This window comes from Saccostrea cucullata, unplaced genomic scaffold (assembly GCF_032062105.1).
Source record: "Saccostrea cucullata isolate Sc308-1 unplaced genomic scaffold, CSIRO_AGI_Scuc_v1 ctg938, whole genome shotgun sequence".
Taxonomy (NCBI): Eukaryota; Metazoa; Mollusca; class Bivalvia; order Ostreida; family Ostreidae; genus Saccostrea; species Saccostrea cuccullata.
In genome coordinates this window covers 288,854-310,936 of record NW_026931372.1, presented here as the reverse complement: position 1 = coordinate 310,936, position 22,083 = coordinate 288,854, and the positions used below count along the sequence as shown (strand labels likewise).

At 33.2% G+C, this 22,083-nt stretch overlaps 3 protein-coding genes across 7 annotated transcripts; 1 reads left to right on the top strand and 2 right to left on the bottom strand.

The window, feature by feature from the left end:
• The first annotated feature begins 123 nt into the window (after positions 1-123).
• On the top strand, positions 124-2,681 carry LOC134232375 (alanine aminotransferase 2-like). Its single transcript, XM_062714321.1, has 3 exons — positions 124-237; positions 347-1,912; positions 2,305-2,681. The coding sequence occupies exon 2, from the start codon at positions 458-460 to the stop codon at positions 1,901-1,903; it is 1,446 nt and encodes a 481-aa protein (XP_062570305.1). The 5' UTR covers positions 124-237; positions 347-457; the 3' UTR covers positions 1,904-1,912; positions 2,305-2,681.
• Positions 2,682-6,990: 4,309 nt separating this feature from the next.
• Positions 6,991-12,236, bottom strand: LOC134232368 (uncharacterized). Its single transcript, XM_062714314.1, has 5 exons — positions 12,108-12,236; positions 10,945-11,039; positions 9,630-10,829; positions 7,968-8,010; positions 6,991-7,886 (listed from the first exon to the last, which is right to left on the bottom strand). Exons 3-5 carry the CDS (start codon positions 10,308-10,310, stop codon positions 7,447-7,449), a joined length of 1,164 nt encoding a protein of 387 aa, XP_062570298.1. The 5' UTR covers positions 10,311-10,829; positions 10,945-11,039; positions 12,108-12,236; the 3' UTR covers positions 6,991-7,446.
• A 9-nt stretch (positions 12,237-12,245) lies between these two features.
• Positions 12,246-21,071, bottom strand: LOC134232367 (uncharacterized). Of its 5 annotated transcripts, none has more exons than XM_062714310.1 (9): positions 20,979-21,071; positions 16,102-16,164; positions 15,905-16,033; positions 15,584-15,768; positions 15,146-15,353; positions 14,469-14,511; positions 13,678-14,151; positions 13,311-13,560; positions 12,246-12,611 (listed from the first exon to the last, which is right to left on the bottom strand). In XM_062714310.1, exons 2-8 carry the CDS (start codon positions 16,156-16,158, stop codon positions 13,463-13,465), a joined length of 1,194 nt encoding a protein of 397 aa, XP_062570294.1. In that variant the 5' UTR covers positions 16,159-16,164; positions 20,979-21,071; the 3' UTR covers positions 12,246-12,611; positions 13,311-13,462. The 5 variants fall into 5 exon arrangements, with proteins under 5 accessions (XP_062570294.1, XP_062570295.1, XP_062570297.1 ...); XM_062714311.1 differs by lacking the exon at positions 20,979-21,071 and adding an exon at positions 17,830-17,898; XM_062714313.1 differs by lacking the exon at positions 20,979-21,071 and adding an exon at positions 17,781-17,849.
• Positions 21,072-22,083: the final 1,012 nt, after the last annotated feature.

The window sequence follows — 22,083 nt, the reverse complement described above, 5'->3', positions numbered from 1 at the left end:
AATGAAAAAATATAGCAACATAGGGCATTTTTACATAAATCATTAATATGGTGGAATAAAATACGTATGCATGATGCAAGTATTTTTTCTGTGTTTATCAAACGTTTTCCTCCTTACTCCCCATTTTCCCTGTTTCAAACGTTTACTTGTCGTGGTTTAAAATAACTTCCCGAACTGCCTCCTGCCATTTAGTGTCAGTCCTGCTTTTTCTAACTTAGGATTTTTGTTTTTCGGCCGGTTTGTGATTAATCAACAATAACAACACGTTGATGTTTCAGTTTTTGTACATATGAAACGGAAAAGTGTGTTGTTTTTAAAGATCTAACTGTTATTTATTATCTTGTAGATTTATGCAAGCTGCTGGTTAAGCAACTGTTTGACCCTGAGACGTGACACATTGCATAACCAAAACACAAAAGGCTATCAGCAGCCAGCCACCAACTCTACAAGAACAAAGATGGCAGATAAAGTTCTCACCATGGATGCTGTGAATCCCAATATAAGGGACATGGAATATGCAGTCAGAGGCCCCATAGTAGCTAGGGCTACTGAGTTAGAAAAGGACCTAGCCAAAGGTGCCAACAAACCTTTCACATCCGTGATGAAGGCCAACATTGGTGACTGTCATGCTACAGGCCAGACACCCATTACCTTCATCCGTCAGGTTTTGTCACTGTGTGCATATCCGGATATGATGGACACTTGCGGATTTCCTGATGATGTCAAAGAAAGGGCCAAGCGATTGTTAGGGGGCTGTAAAGGGGGCAGTGTTGGGTCCTATTCGGCCAGTCCAGGTATAGATGTAATAAGAGAGGATATTGCTAAATACATATCTGATAGAGATGGAATTCCTAGCAAACCGGAAGATGTCATGTTGTGTACAGGAGCTAGTGACGGAATAAAGACAATTCTAGCCATGCTAATGACTGGGAAATTGGGGAAGGAGAGAGCTGGTATCTTGATTCCTGTCCCTCAGTACCCCCTGTACTCAGCAACCCTCACAGAATTTAATGCCTATCCAATCCCTTATTACATGGATGAAGAGAATCATTGGGGGCTTGATGTAAAGGAGTTAAAAAGAGCCATTAATGAAGCTAAATCAAAATGTGTCCCCCGGGCTATTTGTGTCATTAATCCTGGAAATCCCACTGGACAAGTTCTTACCAGACAAAACATTGAAGATGTTATCAAGTTCGCAAAGCAGGAGAAACTTATGATACTGGCTGATGAGGTATACCAACATAATATATGGGGAGAAGGCTGCCAGTTTTTCTCCTTTAAGAAAGTCCTGTCAGAAATGGGCCCTGAGTACAATACAATGGAGCTGGCCTCTTTCATGTCTGCATCAAAAGGGTTTATGGGGGAGTGTGGTGCTAGGGGAGGATATGCAGAGGTGGTCAATTTACTTCCTGATGTCAAGGCTTGCCTCATGAAGTCCATATCAGCCAAACTATGCCCACCAATTATAGGACAAATCGTCATGGACTGCATCACAAATCCTCCAAAATCAGGAGACCCTTCCTATGAAAAATTCAAACAAGAAAAAGACAATGTTCTGGCTCTACTGAAGAAAAAAGCAAGTATGGTCACCAGTTTATTCAACTCTATAGAGGGCATTAAATGCAATGAAGTCCAAGGAGCTATGTATGCATTTCCCAGAATCTTTCTACCTCCAGCTGCGATAGAAGAAGCCAAGAAAAGAAACCAGACCCCTGATGCCTTCTACTGCTTCCAGCTATTGGAGACTACTGGAATCTGTGTGGTGCCGGGGAGTGGGTTTGGAGAGAAGGAAGGAACTTACCATTTTAGGATCACTATACTCCCTAAAATAGAGGAGATGACATCAGCTCTGGAGCGCTTCAAGGAATTTCACCTGGCCTTCTTGGCACGCTACAAAAACTAACTAGTTCAGGTAAGTTCTAACTTCTAAATGAAATTAATACTGAACATGCTGAATGCGTACATGTGTATCATAATGATAATCATGATAATCATGATTAATATGTACCTTGAATTTTATGCCAAAATTTAATTATTACTGCCTGCATGTGATTTTTATGTAATATAAGAAATATTTAAATTTTTCAGAAATAAATATGGTAATACTTTTTTGAATTGAAAGTTTCAGCCTAAGATCGTGAGAGTAAAACACGCTTATAATGAAATGCTAGGGACCAACAATTTTGCTTCATTGTATGCATGATTCATCATATCCTTTAATTTTGTAATACATTTTATCTCGATCAAGTCCAATTTCCTTTGAAATATTAGTGTGATTATTCAATATTTTCTTTCCCTTTACAGGGATAAGAAGTGAAGTTCTAGAAATACAGGACAAAAATTGAATGTGGCTGCATTTAAAATATGACTATTGTTTGTTGACATTGTTGTTGTAAATAGTACATGGCACTGAGTGAAATGATGCTCTTCAGTGCAGTATTTAACCAAATTTTTATCCTTGAATTTTATCTGATTTCCCAGAAAATAATTTTTTTTTTACTATTATTTTAGTGCATTTTTAAATTTACTTTTTAAAATTGCTTCAGGAAAGTTTTTAAATCTTGTTTATGTCTCATGTCCATAAACTGAATGGAAGTCATTGGTAATTTTTCCCTAGTTGTTGTACATGCTTGTTATTTTTTCTCAGAAATACATTGTATTATCTCTGATTACAAGAATGCTTCTACTGATTACAAGAATGCTTCTTCTCTAGTGAACATGTATTTTTGAATTTTATCTTTAACATCTTTATCATGATGTTTATACAAGGTAGTATGTACCTTACCCAAAGAGCTTTTGTTTTTATATGAAAATGTCACAGACACTTGATTTTGCAATAAAAATGTTAACCCATAGTATAATATCTACATGTTATTATTATAGTACCATAGGTTAAAATATTATTACAGAATCAAAGTGCCTGTGGAAAATATCTGTGTATGTTTTTCAACATGATAAGTATATGTGGGGATTGATGCCCCAATCACTAGATGTAGTTTGGTGCTTTTTATTGTTTTTTTCAATGTTCCAGCTGAGCTGAGATTGTTGCTTAAGTTTCATCATTCTCCTGGTCACCCACGTAAAATTTGCCTGTATACAATAGAAAACTGTACTTTTTAAAGAATCAAAATGCAAACATGTCATGCAAGTGTTCAAATCCAATTAAACAACTTATGATTTACATCGTGGACTGTTCTTTTCGAATGTACCCATGGAATAAATATAAAAAGGTTTTTTTTCACTTTATTAATATTAAAGATCCAAAGATTAAAGAGACTGGATTCCTTCTAACTCACAGACTTACACCGAATGTACCAATGGAATAAATATCCAATTTTTTTTTTTCAATTTATTACTATTAAAGATCCAAAGATTATAGAGACTGCATGGACTCATTCAAAGTCACAGAGTTACACATTTGTGCCATATTGTTGAACTGTGAATGATTGCTTTTTTTTTTATTTGTCATAGAGTTGAATATTTTGAGGTTTGACCTTTGATTTTAAAGAATATATATATTAAAAGTATTTACTTTGTATATATGTGTCTGCCTTAAGATTTAGAAAAAAAGTTTATTTTGACCAACAACTTCAATATATATGTATACTATGTAGATTTTTATCTTGTTTTAAATATTTTCAGATTTATGTTCAAATGCAAAATCTAAATTGATGCAATATTAAACAATTAGTTCTTTGGGAAATGTTTTTGTGCAGTAGTACTTAGTCTACACCACTGTAGATAACCATTGCATACATGTTTGTTTCATTTGATCTTTGTTCAATTCTTTGAGCATCTGAGATACAGTTTTATTGAATGCGATAAAAGTAATGAATCTAGTATTATAAAGATAGAGAATTTTTATTACAAGAGTCCAGAGTTCTAGAGTTATGTGAGAATGAAGTGGTCATTGCCTTAGAAAACATGAAAATTAGACTGTTGAGGAGATGGACCTTGTTTTATAAGTTACTAGTATTGAACACATTTTGCTTTTATTAATTTATTTTGTCTTTTAAACCCAAAATTGAGTGTGTTTATAACTATTCCTTTTGTATAATTATTGTAATAATATGATAATTTTTAGCTCTAATGGTCGGAGACCAGAAGAGCTTATGCGATAGTAATGCATCCGTCTGTCTGTCTGTCTAGCTGTCTGTCTGTAAACAATTTTTCAAAATGCTCCTCCTACAGTTTTGGTCTGATTTCAATATAACTTGGCACACAAGTAGACTACTCTAAGATACATAATTTTTTTTATTTAAGGAATAACTGCCTTATTTTTCGATTTCATGATGTGATCAATCGATTGGGTTTGCATGATAATTATCACACAAGCCAATCGATTGATCATCGTCATGAAATTGAAAAATCTGACAGTTATTCCTTATATTTACATGCTTTGATTCCGCCAATCCACGTTCTCCAAGCCCTGCTTCTGTCTAGCTGTTTCTTACGCCCTGCACGTGGTTTTTTTTGGAACCGCGCCAATACATTGATGGGAAAAAAAGTACATTTACATTTGGTAATTTTATCTCGGACAAAGACATTGGAAATGTAAATATTGGTTTTTGAATTTGATGAACGGTGTTGCCGTGGTTACTAAAAATAGAAATTTCTGTAAAATGCATTCAAAATACTACGTCTCCTACAGTTTTGGTCTGATTTGAATATATAACTTGGCACACAAGTAGACTACACCAAGATACATAATTCTATGTATCGGTTTTTGATTTCATGAACAGTGTTGCCATGGTTACTAAAAATAAATTTTTGTGAAATTCTTTCAAAATGCTACATATCCTACAGTTTTGGTCTGATTTCACTCTAACTTGGCAGTTGGCACACAAGTAGCATGAGTAGACTTCACTAAGATACACAATTCTGTATATCAGTTTTTGACTTCTATGAACATTATTGCCGTGCTGATGAGAAATAGAAATTTCTGTTAAATACTCTCAAAATGCTACTCCAAATACAGTTTTAGTCTGATTATAATATAATGTGGCATGCAAGTAAGACTACACTAAGAATATTAAGAGATTTAATCAAGGATCAATTCATATGTATTCTATTTATTACTGTTGTAAAGTTTCAATACCCAACTGCTTAAGTACTTTTCTCTTCCTTTGCTATGAGTACAAACCAGTAGAGCTTCAGTCTCTACAGAGACTTCTGGTTCTTTAGAGACTGATTATTACTGCTGCATGTTATCTTAGCTTTTAAATTCAGAACAGATAATGGTAAATATCCTTCAAGTTTAATTAACATAAGATAAAAATATTGAACATATGATAAAATTTCCCATTTTTGTAAAACACACATTTTGTACAAGGTATTGTTTGTACAGTTTGTTCATATGAAACCAGAATTGGTGATACAGTTGTAACAGGAAAGGAGAAAATGTATGGCTGGACCGGGAATCGAACCCGGGACCCCTGCATCTCTAGTCAGGTGCTCTACCAACTGAGCTATCCAGGCCGATATCCACGGCCCTAACCATTACATTCCTCCCTCCTTAAATGGTCTTCGCCCTCGAAGACACAACCCAAGTTCTTATTGCCCCTGGCAGGACTTTCACCTGCAATTCCAGGGGTGGTCAACGGCACCAGATCTGTAACAGGAAAGGAGAAAATGTATGGCTGGACCGGGAATCGAACCCGGGACCCCTGCATCTCTAGTCAGGTGCTCTACCGACTGAGCTATCCAGGCCAATATCCACGGCCAGAACCATCACATTCCTCCCTCCTTAAATGGTCTTCGCCCTCGAAGACACAACCCAGGCTCATCCCTGGCAGGTCTTTCACCTGTCAAATCCTGGTCACGGCACCAAATCTGTAACAGGAAAGGAGAAAATGCAGCGGACTGGACCGGGAATCGAACCCGGGACCCCTGCATCTCTAGTCAGGTGCTCTACCAACTGAGCTATCCAGGCCGATATCCACGGCCCTAACCATTACACAGTAAATGGAAGAGCCAACCTAAAAGCTGGTCAATGTTAGCGTGATTTTTGATTTTCGCTTATGCCGTTGCAGTTCCTCGGATTTTCAACAATTGTGACATCAAAATAATTAATAAAACGTATGCTTTAACCTTTTGACTCCCTTTCCATGTAATGGTGTTTTGAATCCCATAGATTCCCATTCATTTTACATGCAAAAACGTGTAATATAAATATTATGAGGTATATTACATTGTATTTTCATGATTGATTTGCATTAGGAATGTCAAAATTGTCAATCATTGATATTCGAGTATTCGATAGGAGTATTCGAATATATTCGAATATTAGATGAAATAAATATATCTTGCATTATAAAATATATATCTTCACTCTCTTTCCTTCAAGCAGTATAGGTTTTATGCCATTATTTTTGGAATACAAACTCAATGGACATGTAGAGTTTGGTAAATACACCGAAATTATATACTTTTATTTAAACTATCAAATATATGAAGAGTATACATCCAAAATGTAATTTTTATTTTGAAAATTCAAAGATTCTTAAGTATTTTCCAGATTAATTTATCGTCTTACTAAAGTCTACACTCATAACCCTACAAATTTATACCTTGCAGAACAATTATTAAACGGAGAAAAATTAAAAGCAATTACCTTTTGCTAATTAATTTCCTGATAATTATTTTATTGATATTTACATAAACAAGGGATCAATATGTTTACTGTAAAGCTGTATCCTAACAACTATACAAGCTGATTTTAAGTACTGGGCACTATTATACCACTAATCAAGTGAAGAAATGAGTTAATTACTCAAATATATACACTCTTCACACCTTTAACGTAATCCAAGAGGAGTCTTCTTTAAATTTTGTACAAATTTGATGCAATATCTAATAAAACTTGCAAGGGTTTTCTCTCTTTTAAATGATTGTACACTTAAAAACGAATATTCGAATCATAAATTTATATTCGAATATCAACTCATCGAATGAATATTCGAATATTCGAATATTCGTTGACATCCCTAATTTGCATGTATAAACTAAAATAAAATCAGCAGGTTTGACCAGTGAGTCTTGTAGTGATGATTTTTGGAAATGACTTGTCATTTTGTTGGAAATAGTACACCTAGTCGATGTAAGTATCCCTGATAGGCTTTATTTGGATGTATACCAAAAACTAAAAGTTGTGCCTCCCCTCTTAACTTGCTTGTTTGCACAAGGAACCACTATAATTTTCAAAGTATAGTGAATTGTATATGCTTGTTGTAACCTACATATGTTTACACCAACAAACAATTTTTGGGATAAAGCTATCTTTTAATATGGATGATTGTAAAAATTGTAACCATTCAGTGTAATTGCATTAACTGTCTAGGATTTATTCCACAGAGTGGTAAGTCTTTTAACAACATCCACTCTTCCCACGAAATACAAGCTATTGACTAGCTCTTGACGACTCACTGTCCGAAATTCTAGAGCTTTCTACATTTTTGTTTGAACAGACTTTGGATGGTTTATATCGATATTTCTCAGTTGCTGAGGTGACAAACCCAAGAATATTCCAATTTTATGGTAAGCGACTGCTGCATCTTCTACAATTTTGTTGATATCTTCCCTTCTAATTCCCCGCTGAGGAGAAGTAACAGGATAGTTCACGAAGTCTGTAAGTTCGATATGATTAATATTCTCCGCAATATCACATCTTCCTATCTGTTGGAGTACTTCAGTGAGCTTTTCCATGTACATAATATCAGGATTCAATTCCACCCATTTTACTAATATTTCGAAAACATCCCTCTCCAAATCTCGAATACCACAAGATTCCATTATGTTGTCATCTTCAAGAAGTTTGATGCTGAGCTCTATGGCCTGGAACTGTGTTTTGATCTTCATTGCAATCAAGTAGAATTTAAGATAGAGCTCTGAAATTGAGAATTATCCATTATGAAAAAAAGTCATTGTCAAATAAAGTACACAAAGTATGATTTAAGACCAAAAAATACCTCTTTTTCTTTTCATATCACTATCTTCCATTATTTCATTGACCTAGAATTAAATAAAATAAAATTTGAAAGCAAAATAAGGTATAGATAACGTGTATGAATAATAATTTAAAACAACTAGTACAAATGCCACGAAATGTAACAAATTTGATATTATGTATTTGTATGAAGTTTTGAACACATGGGTGAAATATTTAATCAGAGAAATTTCAACATTAACTATTTTATTTTGTAATTTAATATTATTTCAAATAAAAGGTAATTATCATTTTCCTATACATATATATCAGGCGCGTAGCTGCCTATACGCAAGTACGCAAGTGCGTACACATCATTTTCCAAAAAAGAAAGAAAGAAAGAGGGATAAAAGAAAAGAAGGAAAAAAAGAAAGAGAATTTTATTCGGGGAAAAGAGGCACTACCCATGTTTCAAATTATTTTGCGTCTTATTGTTTCGATTCAATTATTTTTTCAGCATGTCTGCACATTCAAATTTAGTCCTTTATAAAATTAATTCCAAAAACATCTTCAACATTCTTGAGGGAAAAGAATTGTTGAACCAAAATGTTCAACTGTTAATCCGCGTAATCATGATTATCCAGACAAATATTTGATAAGGAAAGCGATCTAAGGGACTTTGATCGAAAGAAAAAGTTACAAAGGTCTTGGACGACTATCCAAGATATTTAATGTCCGTAGAGGTAATGAATAAATGTCGTTAAACAATTTAAATTATGGCGAACAAAATAAATAATAATATAGCTTCTTTTACTGATGTTACCAATTTAAAGAATTATATTATAATTGAAGCATTCTCGAATCGTTTCAGCTATCAAATACATGTATGAAGGTAATCAAAAGACAACAACACCCCCGTTTATATTTTGTAATATCTAAACTCCAACTGATGATAACGATATTGAAATTGCTACTCTGTTTTATCTTGATACACTTGGAAACTTTTTTCTAATACCTATATGTGCCTAAATTAATTTGATAAATTATCGTTCTCTTCCCGAAGTATCAATGGAAGCAGTATAACTTATAGCTAAGTGTTTGCTCGAGAAAAGTGATATAATCGTGATTTCTTTTACGAGAAAATGACTGAAAATTTTCTTAAAATCCAGGAGCTTCCGGGGGCTTCGCCCCCTGGGCCCCCACCAGGCCTTTGCCCTGGACCCACTGGGGGCCTCAGGGCGGCCCCCAGACCCCCGACCGTTTTCTGAGTACACTTCATTTCCATGCTGGCTACGCGCCTGGATATAGCAAACTTGCTTCACTTTAAATATGTATGTTACAGTGTACAAGGCAATTAAAATCAATTCGGAAGAAATGTAACAGGCATTACAGTATTTTAATAACTGAAACATTTTCATGTATGTCATATTGCATGTATGTATTTCCTTCATCATAAAGCTTTGATTTTAAGTATATAAATCTTTAGTAAAGCAGCAAATTTATACTATTGATAACCAATAATTCTAACCATTAATGCTAAGTGTAATTGTGTACACTGTAAAAAAAGGCACGTACAATTCAGAGAATGTAAAATCAATGTAAAACGATTACATGATTACTTTTTACGAGTAACAACGTGAAAGGGCTACGCAGACAACGACGTGAAGAGAGAGAGAGAGAGAGAGAAAGAGAGAGAGAGACTTACATCAATCCAATATGATAACAATGCCCTTGAATTTATCATATGAGGTTGACCAACAGCACAATTTTTGCACAGAAATATGTCATTCTTCTCACAGGCTTTCAGTAACTGTTCCTTAGATATGCCCTTCAAAAGGAATTGATCGGTAATCGAGGATCGGTCGCACAGGAGGCCCTCTTTGAATTCAATATTTAAACCAAAGATAGTTTTCAACTCTTCGACCTCTTCTGAAACTTTCTTCAGTATTTCTCTTGAAATATTTTTGTCCAAATCGGTCTTTGACAAAACCTGGACCTGGATAGAGGTTTCGCACCTCCCAACGAGGACTATATGGGTATCCTCATGATGATAAAGAGCACATACAGTTTGGTAAATGCATTTCTGGTCCCCATTTGAAACGATTTCTCCAAGAGAATGATCTGCTAACACTTTTGACACCAGTCTATGGTACAAGATATCGGGGAGAAAATCCGCGATAAAGCAGTAAATAGAGGACTTTTTATAGTCCGCGAAGTACTTGGAAGGGAATCGAGATTTATTCATATACGGTACATACCATGTTTTCCTCACCAAGGCAGCATCAGTGATATTTACCATTAGTCCAATATGAGACATGTATTGAAAAAACATTTCTTTATCCTTTTCTTTCAAATCGTTTACTTCTTTTAAAATTTCTACGCACATCTCCTCATCCAACAATCCATTAACTGCAAATCTTTTCCATTTGTTTCCAAAACGTCTAGCTATCTTTCCACGAAACTGCACATCTGTTTTTATAATACATTTGAATAGCTCAAGGAAAAAGTCAATATCTAGTATAACAAAATTTCCCAAACCTTTATCTGAAAAGTGGATGATTTCTCCGATATCATGCTAAAATTTCAACATCCATATCAATTGTTTCCTATCAATTTGTAGCTTGTCTAATTTTGTGTCTAGTAAAGATGATATATCACGCAGAGAGATAATTTTCAATGATTCTTTTAAATCTTGCAAGAATTTCTCACATAGAGACCATTTTTGAGGTATTTTTTGCCCCCATGTGGCAAGTAATACTGATTGTTTTGCCAAGCAATTTTTAAGCTCAGCAATATTTCTATCATCGTTTAGAGTGACAGTAAATTTTCTGTCTTCGTTTAGATGTCCCTTGAGTTTCTCATTGTCAAATATATTCCAAACTTCAACAAAATATTCTTCAATATCCTGCAAAAAATAGATTTTTCAACATGAATATAGTCATTTTGAATATGTCCATAAATATATAAAACGTTTCTTTAGGAGTATATTGACTAAATGATAGAAAAGGTATTAGCCTTACCTGCTTTGTCTTGCCTTCTGCATGGGTTGCAACCAATACTACAGGGGCTGTTGGTGAATTTTTGTGAATTGAACTCATCCAGTATTTTAAAAAATCTATAAAAAAGAATTTAATTTCAATTTTCATAATTAAACTAGTATATCACTGAAATCTACTAACCACCTTTGCGGAAATATATCACATACATAATACATACATGTATCTTGTAAAATCTTATTCACAATTGCCTGCTTTCTATTATGTCAAATTAAATCAAACTTTACAGGTCAGCAAAATTTGAACACGAATATTTTTTGTGCAAACAATTGTGGTAATAACTCAACGACACAGTTTTTGAGACAACTTTTTAAATCCTTTCACAATTATTATATACTATTATCCAATAAACATGATAAATAAAGGTGAAAAGTAAGAAAGTTCCTGATTTTTACCCAACCGCTCATCTTTAATTGAAGGTCAAAATTACGACAAGTGGGGCAACATATTCATAAAACCCTAGATGCACTTTTTGATTCTGTTAAGTCTCATAGTTGCACGTGAGAAGTAATCCCACTTTCAATATTTCATCTTACCACTCATGCAGATAATCAAACATGTAAAACCCAGAGCAACATTGAAAATAACATTCAAAATACTTCAACCATGCAAAGTCGGTTCATAGAGGCACATATATATTATGTTTGAAAAGGAATTTCTTGACAACACTAATCTGGCAAATCATCCAGAAAAAAATGATTATATCAATTAGACATCAGACCGTATATCTTGAATCATTTAAATTGAATTTAATTGAATCAATCTTGAATTGGATTATTCCTCCATGCAAGGCTGGTTGAGGTACGTTTTGTTTCTTCTGGAAATGGGAGATCAAAACAAACTTTTACACAACAATGACCTAGCATCAATGCTGTATACATAAAATAATCTTTCCCGAAAGTCAACAAATAAGAGAACTGCATGAACTTAAAAGTATACATGTACATCATTCCAGATAAAATACTAGTAGTCATTTCCCCATTCTTTCAAATACATCATTACCCAACATCTTACAGAAAGATGCTTTTCGTCAAATTATTTCAAAATCTTTAAACTTTCAGGCTACTATTATATCTGAGCAATTGTGCCTTGAAAAAAATGAAAAACATTTCAAAACATCAGAATACCTTTGTTTGTCCATCCATTGAACATCATACTGTTTCCTACTGTCTTGGATGGAATATCATCGAACCTCTCTGCCATATTAAGGACAAGAATAAAGCCAGCTTGTGGACGTAGAAATATTTGATGGGAGGCATAATGTCGAGAGTTTTTCTGTTTGAATGCATGCTTTATCTTATTAGATAAAAATGGAAGAAGCTTATGAAGAGGATCACTATCAACCTCTGAGTAGCTGGTTACAGTGGTAGGAATCTCCTTTTCTTGAAAAGAATTTGGCTCTGCTGCTGCCTGTGCTTCAGATAAAACTGGTTTCATTCTGCTATTCTCTACATCTGAAGTCGTATGTATGATTCTTTGCCTTTCGGTTCTTGAATTCATGACTACATTATTTGCTTTGGGTGTAGCTTTTGATGATGGTGTAATCTGATGCATTACATGTTTGTTTATGGCATTCCCAGTCGATTGCCCTAACGTTATCCCAACGGGAGAAATGTTCTCATCTGTCACATCTACATGTATTGATAAAGAGAACATATTACACATGAAAGACAAAGATATATTTTATATACAAATAAAGTTCCTTTTTACATCGATCTTACCCTTGTTTTTTTTTAGATCGTTAAACTTGTCAAGATATCAAAAAGTCTTTTACTGCTTGTTATTCAGTTTTGCCAAAAACCTCTTATCTCTGGGTCACTAAGAAAACTGTTTTAACAAGTCTTTACACACATGTATTCCAGTATTTCCAACAATACTGCAAATTCTAGAAATACGCGAGGTATTATTGTTGCGTAATTTCACAAGAAGCACCATCCCAAAAATAAAATTACTGTTATAATAATACTGAAATACATGTAACTCTCCTGATCAACTTTCCACTCGCCAGTACATGTTCTCGCAATTTGACGTCTCCTAGTCATTTAGTAAATTACGTATTCGAGTATAAAAAAGGCATCTACAATGCATTCTGATATATTTTTCCAAATCATACAAAATAATCTTATCCAAATTTTGTTCATCTTAATCATGTTAATGTTAACTATAATATCCCTATCCAAACAAATTTCTTGACCAAATAAGAAAAAAGGTTGCTTGTTTCATGCTCATATAATCCATATACACGTATTAATTTATAAAGTGCTTGTGTTTTTTCCCCTAGGATATAAAAACATTTGTTTGGAAAGATAATGGGCTGAATATATATTTACCCTGAAGACTGTTTCCAGTAACCTCGAAAATTCGATTATGCATTTCTACCCCTTCTGTTGGGACTGTGTGTAATACTTCATCCATGCTTAAACCACGAATTTTCTTCAGCAGTGTGGTTTTTCCGACCCCAGCGCATCCTAAAATCATCCATCTAGCGTGGAAGATATCCTCCGTACCTTCCTGTATGCTTTGTAAAAAGGACTTTTTTTCCATCTTCATTCCAACTCAAGATCACTTCAGGTATTTTGACTAAATGCATGAACAAAATAGTCTATACAGAGCGTAGATATTATATTTTTGGCTTATAAAATCACAATATTAAGCGTATTTTATGGTGAAATGATTTCATCTGCATGCAATACTTACGAGTTTCAGAAACAGTTTTGTGGATTGATTTATCCTTGATCACCGGGTGTGAGAGGATGTCGTATTTCATTCTTTCTGCAAGTTTTCTTAGTTGATCATTACTGAGTGCAAATGCAGGTTTTGAGGTACTTTGAGAAGAGGTTACACAGTATTCACGCAATCCCTTATTACTGGCATGCTGAACAAAATATTCAACATAATTTTCCTTTGTTGATATAAACTGTATAACTTTGCCTGGAATTTGTTTAGACTTAAAAGCTAAATTCTGATTTTTGAAAAAGATATAATTTTCCAATTTATCACTCTCAAGTGTTTTACGAAGAATATAATCTGGCTTTTCCGGTTGTTGAAAATCAACATTAACGCGGTTCAATGTTTTCACCCAATCGTCGCTTTCAAGGCTAAACTGGTTGTTTTCCTCCATTAATAGAGCAAACAATACTAAAAGATGTTTCAATTCCATGTCTTGTAAACCTGTTAAATAGAGCAAATGAAAACAAACACAACGCTACGAGAGAGAGAGAGAGAGAGAGAGAGAGAGAGAGAGAGAGAGAGAGAGAGAGAGATTATATGTTAAATATCATTTTACAAAGAAGTAATTAATGTTAAGACAAATTTAAAAAGATTTAAAAAGGTGGTAAACTTTCCTCTTTTAATTGAGATATAATCATTAAACCACATATATATATCATTCTGATCATTGCGTAAAGATTATGGAATAAATAAAATCCATCACAGTCAATGGAATATTAATTGTTAATTGCAATTATAAAGGTAAATAATGAACATACAGTTTTTACCAAGTTCTTTGCTTTCTACGCTAGTAACTTCCTCCTATGACAAACAAATGTGAAAAGAATGAAAAGAATACAACAGAAAATTTATGCAAAGTTCAATTTCAAGACGAATAGTACATTCTTGCAATTTAAAAAAAGGTCTAAACTTTATAGCATCTTTAAAAGGGAATACAAAGGCTGAAATTGTTCCATTCAGTTTAAAATGGATACCGATTGACCACAGAATGGCCACTAAATAAATGGTCATTTAGTCTTTCAGTGATATTTACTGGTTTTTAATCTAATAAATTACTAAAAATCAAGAACATGTACGTTTAAGTGGTCTTTCAGTGAGATTTTAGTTACCCAAGTTTATCTGAAAAATTCAAAAATCAAAAAAATAATCCCGACATAGATTTTAATTACTATACAATTACAACTTCTTGCTATTGAAAGGGAACAATAATGATAAGTCTGTAGCAGTGTTATCTAAAACAGTCACCTAGCTGTTAATACCCAAACAAAAATTAATACCCACAGGTTCACATTTTTATAGACTCTTTCTACCCCTATAAAAATTAATGCCAAGGGATTAACGTATCTGTTGACTCTTTCTACCGATGGTGCACACATTTACAACCGACTTTTCGAAATTTAGCTATAAAGGTACATAAGTATATGTATATACTAACAATATCATATGCCATAAACTTTTTCTGACCATCCACATCTCTGGTTTTCATGGGAGCGGTTTTGTAGTGTGATTTGACATCATAATATTGATATCGTTTTAATTTTCTGATGATTTCTTCTTTTTTTGTGTAGTTTCCACTTAGATTTATTCGTACAGGTTTTACATAAAGATAATCTGTAGAAGCCTCAGCGTCGAAAATAATTTCTCTTGAAAGAAAAATCAGAAATCAAAGGAGTAGCATTAAGCTTAATATTTCCATGTATTTACTTGTAATTTTTATGGCACCCTTCCAAAAAATATTTCTTTTTATCTAGTGATCAATGGAATTAAAATTTGAGCTTTTAATTAGTACTTTTAATTTATAATTCATTCTTGTTCACATAATTGTCATTTTTTTTAATCAAGAGCCAGACAACATTATGAACAGATAGCTTACCCTTCAACATTTACTAAGTCATCATCCATAAGCCCTGCTAATGGAACAGCAAGTTCTTTGCAAATGTGTCCTACAATGTCCCATTCTGGACATGAGGGTCGTGGACAACATTCTATGGCGTTAGAATCTTCAGAATTATCTGGATTTCTTCGCAGACATATCTTGCTTCCAGTTGAAACAGAGTTCTTAAACAAAAGGGGGTATCATAAAAAAGCAGTGTATATTTCTGTAAGAATAATTGCTTTACGTTATACAAATAAAAAACATTAAATGAAAAATGCATTTTTTAAATAATTTCAAACTTTTTAATTTATGATTTACCTTTCCTTTGTAGTGTTGTATTCCTACTATGTATGTACGAATGACGCATATTCTTTGCAAGTTTTCTTTATCCCTGTTTGTTTCGTGTATGTTTTCTTTCTTTTGCCTATTGAATGGACTCGTTGTGCCCTAAACATAAGATATATTTTATATCCTACAAAATTATTTAATAAGAGGATGTTGGGAAAAATATTTACCTGCTTTTCACTCAGTGACCTGGTAGCCTCAACCTTCTTTCTCTTTCTAGGAAACATCTTGTCCTGAGAAAGAGAATACATGAAACTATAAGTATGAATAGAAAACTAAGAAATGTTAAAGGAAAAGGTAATGTACTCTAAAATCACATATTTTCGTGGATCAAATTTTCTTGTTTTGACGAAAAAAGATTGATTTATGGGGATATCGTGTATGGAGATCTGCTTGCGTGGTGGACATAAATTTGTGGGTCTCTTCGTACCTCGAAAGCAACGAAAATTTGTGATATCACAGTAAATATATCAGTGAAGCTTAAGGCCTTTTATTCTATCTTTTGAAGTTTTTCAACTTAAGAAAACAGTTGTAGGATAGTAAATTAAAGTTTCACAATGATGATTATGTTGAGTAAATGATGATGTAATGGTGAACAGTTGAGTTTTTCCACACGTCAAGTCACACCATCGTATTCCATGTCAAGATCTTCTTTTGAACAATTACATTAAATTACTCTGGCCTCTGAACAGTCCACATTCATCTGTTTTACTCACTGAACTAACAAAAATGAACATTCTTACTACAATTGCAAATTTAATAAGTTACTGTGTAAAGTCATGTTTACAAGGTCTGATTTGTGATTATAAGATCTGACCCACAACCACCGACATTCTTATTTGTTCAAATTGAACACAGCTGCTCATATTAGAAAATGAACATGTAGAATGCAATTGTCATTTTATATTGTTCTTCGTTGTTTAATTGTACCCCCCCCCCCCCCCCCAAGAGAATCGGTACATGTCTGACATTAATTATACAGTGCAAATGAAACATTACATTCCGTTCTTAAAAGTTAGAGAGTATGCGTGTAAACTTTAAAGAAAGCTGATTTTTGACTTCCACTTTGGAGAAACAGTGGCTTGATGCGTCATTTTTCAACATATATATTATATATCATTTTAAAGTTGCAATAAATACAAATTTAATATGCGATCAAAACTGTTTACACAAAATGTATATAGATGACAAGTAATGTTCCCCATTTACGAAATTAAGTTTTATGATTAACTTTTGCATCCGCTGTCAAACTAAAATCTTTAAGGGATTACTGCACTCAGTTAATCTGTTTAACGTTCTTTAAATTCTGCCTCCATTACTGTAACTCAATTTTTAAAATGTAAACCGATAATTTTTATCGACAGAGGCAATGTGAAAGTGTAAAGGACAGTTTGCTTACACAGAAACAGTTAACTTGACATTCAACAATTAAGTCTTTTTCTCTCATATTTTCTCATATTCATTGGACCCCAATATCACTCCAATTTTGAGATTTGTTATATTCAGTCCGAATGTTTTGAAAAAATCAAATAAAATCAATAGCATCAACTCGATCATACGACTTTTTAATAATCACCATGTTGTTGTATTCAACAACGTATCCCAACTTTAATGTTTTAGAGGACAACGTATCCCAACTTTAATGTTTTTAGAGGTCTGTGATACCCTCTGCATCCCAACTTGTTAAAATGGAGGGGTCTTAACCAAATCACGTCCCTATAAGTTAAATCAACAAGAGTCATCATTACTAGTAAGCATATAAATTTGCAAGTTTTAATTAAATAACATAAATACTTTGAGCTGTTTATTCACCTATTGCTGTTAGCATGCTGGAACAGTACAGTTTTACCTGAAACGTCTGTGAATATTCATATTTATATCATAATGATTGATCTTACGTTGAGAATGTTAATTTTTTCTTTCGCTGTATTTTCTGTAGTAAACACTGCGTCTCAATGTGTGTTTATGCACATGCACTCTAACTGCAAGTGCAATCTATATATAGAATCTTATCTTAAAATAAACATTGGGACTTTCTGACTAAAAATAGAATTTAGCATGTTGTTTACTAGTGCTATCTGTGTAAGGGATGAGCCAGCTGTTTTACATACTTCATACTATCTCAACAACCACTTGGGGAGCATGTAACTTAAATGAGCATTCTTTTATTAGGGCAAAGGTTTTTAGCGATTTTTTTTTTAAAAAGTTTATTTTTTAATCATAGAAAAAGGTGTTTTGATCTGAATATGTTTAAAATTTTTCTAATAATACCAATTATGCATTCTTAAAAAAAAAAGAAATTTTTATTGATGATACTTGATCTAGATCTAAATTTTCTCGATTTTTAGCATAATAATAAATCTACCGTTTTAGAAAGTTTATAGTGCATAACTTTGTATTCGATATGAAATTTTCTCCTTATGATTATTTCCCTGTGCCATAGGGTGAAGAATGTCCCAAAATGATGTTATTATATCCATACATAAATTGTTTATTATAAAGATATTCTGTCCAAATACAGCATGTCTTTTCAGCAAGATAAGATGCAATGAAATTATTTTGATAAATTTTGTAATTTGATTAAATATAGTACACTTTCAAATAAATAATATTAAAAATAATTATTCCTCATTCTGTCAATTATGATTATATTTTTAAAAATGAAATTATTTTTTGAATGTGAAATATGGAATAGTAAACCATAGTCAAATTCAAACATGGAAGTCCATGGCAACATTACAAATTTAGATTAGAGCAAACACAGACCTCCAAAAATACAGGGGTGGGATCAGATGCCATGGACGAGTTAGTATCTCCTGTCGACCGGTCACACCCGCCGTGTGGTCCTTGTCATTCAGTGTTTACCAAATAATGGCCTAATCAATAGTATGAAAAACGTCGGTCAGGATTCTACTTAATGATAGATTTTTTTGCTGACAATGTCTTTGTATCGTCCCGCGAAGTTGCAGGATGTTGACTTCAAACGAGACAACTGATATCCTTTTTGCTTTCACTTGTTTGTAAATAGCTTGCCTCGTTTTGAAATAGTAAGTACATAGAGCCTCTCCTCTTGCAAATCCACAGAGAGACATAAATTCCATCTGCAGGTGTTAAAGGAAGTTGAAAATAGAAAAAGATGAAATCATCACGTTTATCAAACTAATCTTTGTCTAGTTACCATTAATGTCTTTTTTTTTTTGCAAAATATCTAACAATAAACACACTCTATGAACTCTTTCATTTCCAATTCATTAGTCTATATCGAATTACTATATCAATGGAAATAACTATTGTTAATTGACAATACTTCGTTGATCTAAATGACGAGTAGAATGCCATAGTAATTGTTCTCTCCTTCTCATATATAATTAAAAAGAAATCATCTCCGCATGAACATTATAATCTGATTTTTTATCTTATCAAAAGTTTCTGGTGTGTGTGTTTGGGGGCTCTTTTAATTATATAGTGAAAATGCATTAATTCTTCAAAAATATTCTCCTCTGCTCATGGGTATTAAATTAACTATCTAAGTATATAGTTATAATAAGGAAGAGTGCCTCAACCAAACCAAATTTGTGAATTTCATGGCCCATGCATCAGAGGTTTTGGTGTTTAGGTCTCTTTCGATTATATAGTGAAAGTACATTAATTCTTCGAAAATCTTCTTTGCTCCTTGGTATTAAACAAACGCAAACAAACTAAGTATATAGTTATGATGAGCAAAAATGCTTCTTCCAAAATTGTGAATTTTGTAGTCTCTGGGTTGGGGGTTGTGATGTTAGCGCAAGGCTCTATTGATTATTTAGCGAAAATACATTGATTCTTTAAAAATCTTCTTTGCTGCACCTGGGTAATAAACCAAAAAACTATGTCATTGGTTATGATGAGGAAGGATGTTTATTCCAAACGTTTATGGCCCCTGAGCCAGGGGTTTTGGTGTTAGGGCGGGGCTCTAATGATTATATAGTCAAAATGCATGAATTCTTTGAAAATCTTTTCCATGGCTTCTGGGTATTATGCCAATGATCTTAGTATATATATTTTTGATGAAGAGAGGTGCATCTAGCAAAGTGGTTAATTTCATGCCCCCTGGGTCAGGGGTATCGAGGGAGGAGGGCATAGTCTGAAAATAAATTAATGCTTTGAAATCTGCTCTTTGGTATTAATCAATCATTAATGATGAAATTAGATTTATAAAATTTCCAAAATTTTGAAATATGTTGCCCCAGGGTCAGTGGTTCCTGTGGAGTAGGGTGCACAACTGGTTATAAAGTTGAAATTTTCTCTTTGTTACTCTGATCAACATCTGGGTATTAAATAACTAGAGTAAGCATGATAAGTACTAGTATATGATTATGATAAGCGATGCTTCAATGGTGCCTCTTTCAAAATTGTGAATTTCATGACCTCTGGTTTAAAACATGAACAAAATTCAATTGTTGGAAAGTTGTAACTTGCTACTCAGCTGACCTATATGACCAGTGGGCCTCTTGTATTAATGAAGCAGATGTTTATGATAAAAAAACTGGGAAAACATGATCGACATAAATCAACCTATGTTATGTTAATACAAGTCAAATTACATGGAGATTACCTGTGAACATGAAGAGTACTTGTGTAAAGTTATAGCAAATGTGGGGCTTTAAAAATGATAGCCTATATACGGATGATATATACATGTACGCACTGGAAATGTGATACAAAGGATTATTCTAGAGTTTGATTATTACTTGAAATAATTGCAATTACAAAAAAATCCCATCTTGATTGTTGATATTTTGTCAACAGGATTTGGAATATAAAGTGTCTCTTGATCAACTGTGCATTCTTTTAATTTAAATGCGAATCAATTATTCGTAAGGTGAATCACTCAATAAACAAAAATATGGCACGAACTCTCACGCAAAGCTAAAAAGATGATATTTATGTCACACCAGTTGCGTGGGTTAGATAAAAAATCCCCTGAAAGTTCAAAAAGATAACCGCGTAACAAATACATGATATATGCACAATGTATTATATAACGAAGAAAAGATAAAGTTCTCACCTAAAAATTCAGTTCAAAAATTGTGAAACAGTACATTACTTTTAAGTAGATATGAATGTAAACTTGATGAACGATAAACAGCCATGATTGTTTTAGCGGCAAGAGTTAATTTGAATAATAAATGAGAGAATCTATTGACCGAAATTTTATTCCGGATTCTTCTGAACTTCGTTCTTTAAATTTAAAAATTTTAATTATCAAATGTTCTTTCGATTACTTGAGTCTTGAAGAAAGCGTCTGATTTACTTAGTATTTCATTTTTGATTTATTTTTACATTTTGCAATTCAATAATTTAAAAATATCCTTAAAATAAGGTTTATTTTCAAATAAAGCGATTTATTTTAAAAATTTCATGTAATTATGTATTTTTGTGGATGTCAATGTGTTTATCTTTTTGTAATTTTACAAAACCTTTAATTTGTAAACCTGGTTCTTTCAGTGACCCAGTTTTACCGCGTCCATAAATTTTGTCAAAGCCTTAGCTGTTTTCAGCCAATCAGATTGCCGCACAAGGCTTTTTTTTATATACTTCTTGTTTACTCGGAGTGCTGCCGCGTAATTTTTGTGAACAAAAAAGCAACCACCACCTCCACTCCATCCACCACATTTGTTTAATTAACCACATAATTTTTATTTGTGTGTCCTGAGGCGCTTTTTATGCACCACTTTTGTTTCCAATAAAGTTTGATGTTGTATTTTACCGCATTATCACATATGTATGTTGTAACAATATTGTGCCTGGGAGACCACTGTTTTGTAATCATTTATTGAATTGCATTTATGGTCAAGCTTTCCATGATTCTGTTATGTCTCCCAGCCAAATTCTTTAGTAATTGTTTTTATAAATGGATTTCATTTTTTGTCATTTAAATAAATGACAAGATTTTTACACTTAACATGTCTTCTGTTATGTATTTTGGAAACAACAGAGCTGCGATGTTGCCTTGGTCTGCCAGTAAAGTTTTAACATAAAAAAGTTTGCAGGATTTCGAGTTCAAATTCATTAATTTCCACGCATTAAATAAATTGTTGGCTGGTAGGAACATGGTATGGACTAATAAAAAAAATCTTGGTCACGGAATAAAATATCGAGAGAAAAAAACA

Excerpts from the sequence above, each read along its gene's own strand:
- LOC134232375 (XM_062714321.1), top strand. The coding sequence starts at position 458 with ATGGCAGATAAAGTTCTCACCATGGATGCTGTGAATCCCAATATAAGG.
- LOC134232368 (XM_062714314.1), bottom strand. The coding sequence starts at position 10,310 with ATGTGCGTAGAAATTTTAAAAGAAGTAAACGATTTGAAAGAAAAGGAT. Across the intron at positions 8,011-9,629 it reads TGTTATCATATTGGATTGAT|GTCAATGAAATAATGGAAGA; the intron begins GTAAGTCTCTCT and ends ATTTAATTCTAG. Across the intron at positions 7,887-7,967 it reads TGATATGAAAAGAAAAAGAG|AGCTCTATCTTAAATTCTAC; the intron begins GTATTTTTTGGT and ends TCTCAATTTCAG.
- LOC134232367 (XM_062714308.1), bottom strand. The coding sequence starts at position 16,634 with ATGAATGTGGACTGTTCAGAGGCCAGA. Across the intron at positions 14,512-15,145 it reads AGTTTATGGCATATGATATT|GAGGAAGTTACTAGCGTAGA; the intron begins GTTAGTATATAC and ends TGTTTGTCATAG. Across the intron at positions 13,561-13,677 it reads CAAAACTGTTTCTGAAACTC|TCAAAATACCTGAAGTGATC; the intron begins GTAAGTATTGCA and ends TCATGCATTTAG.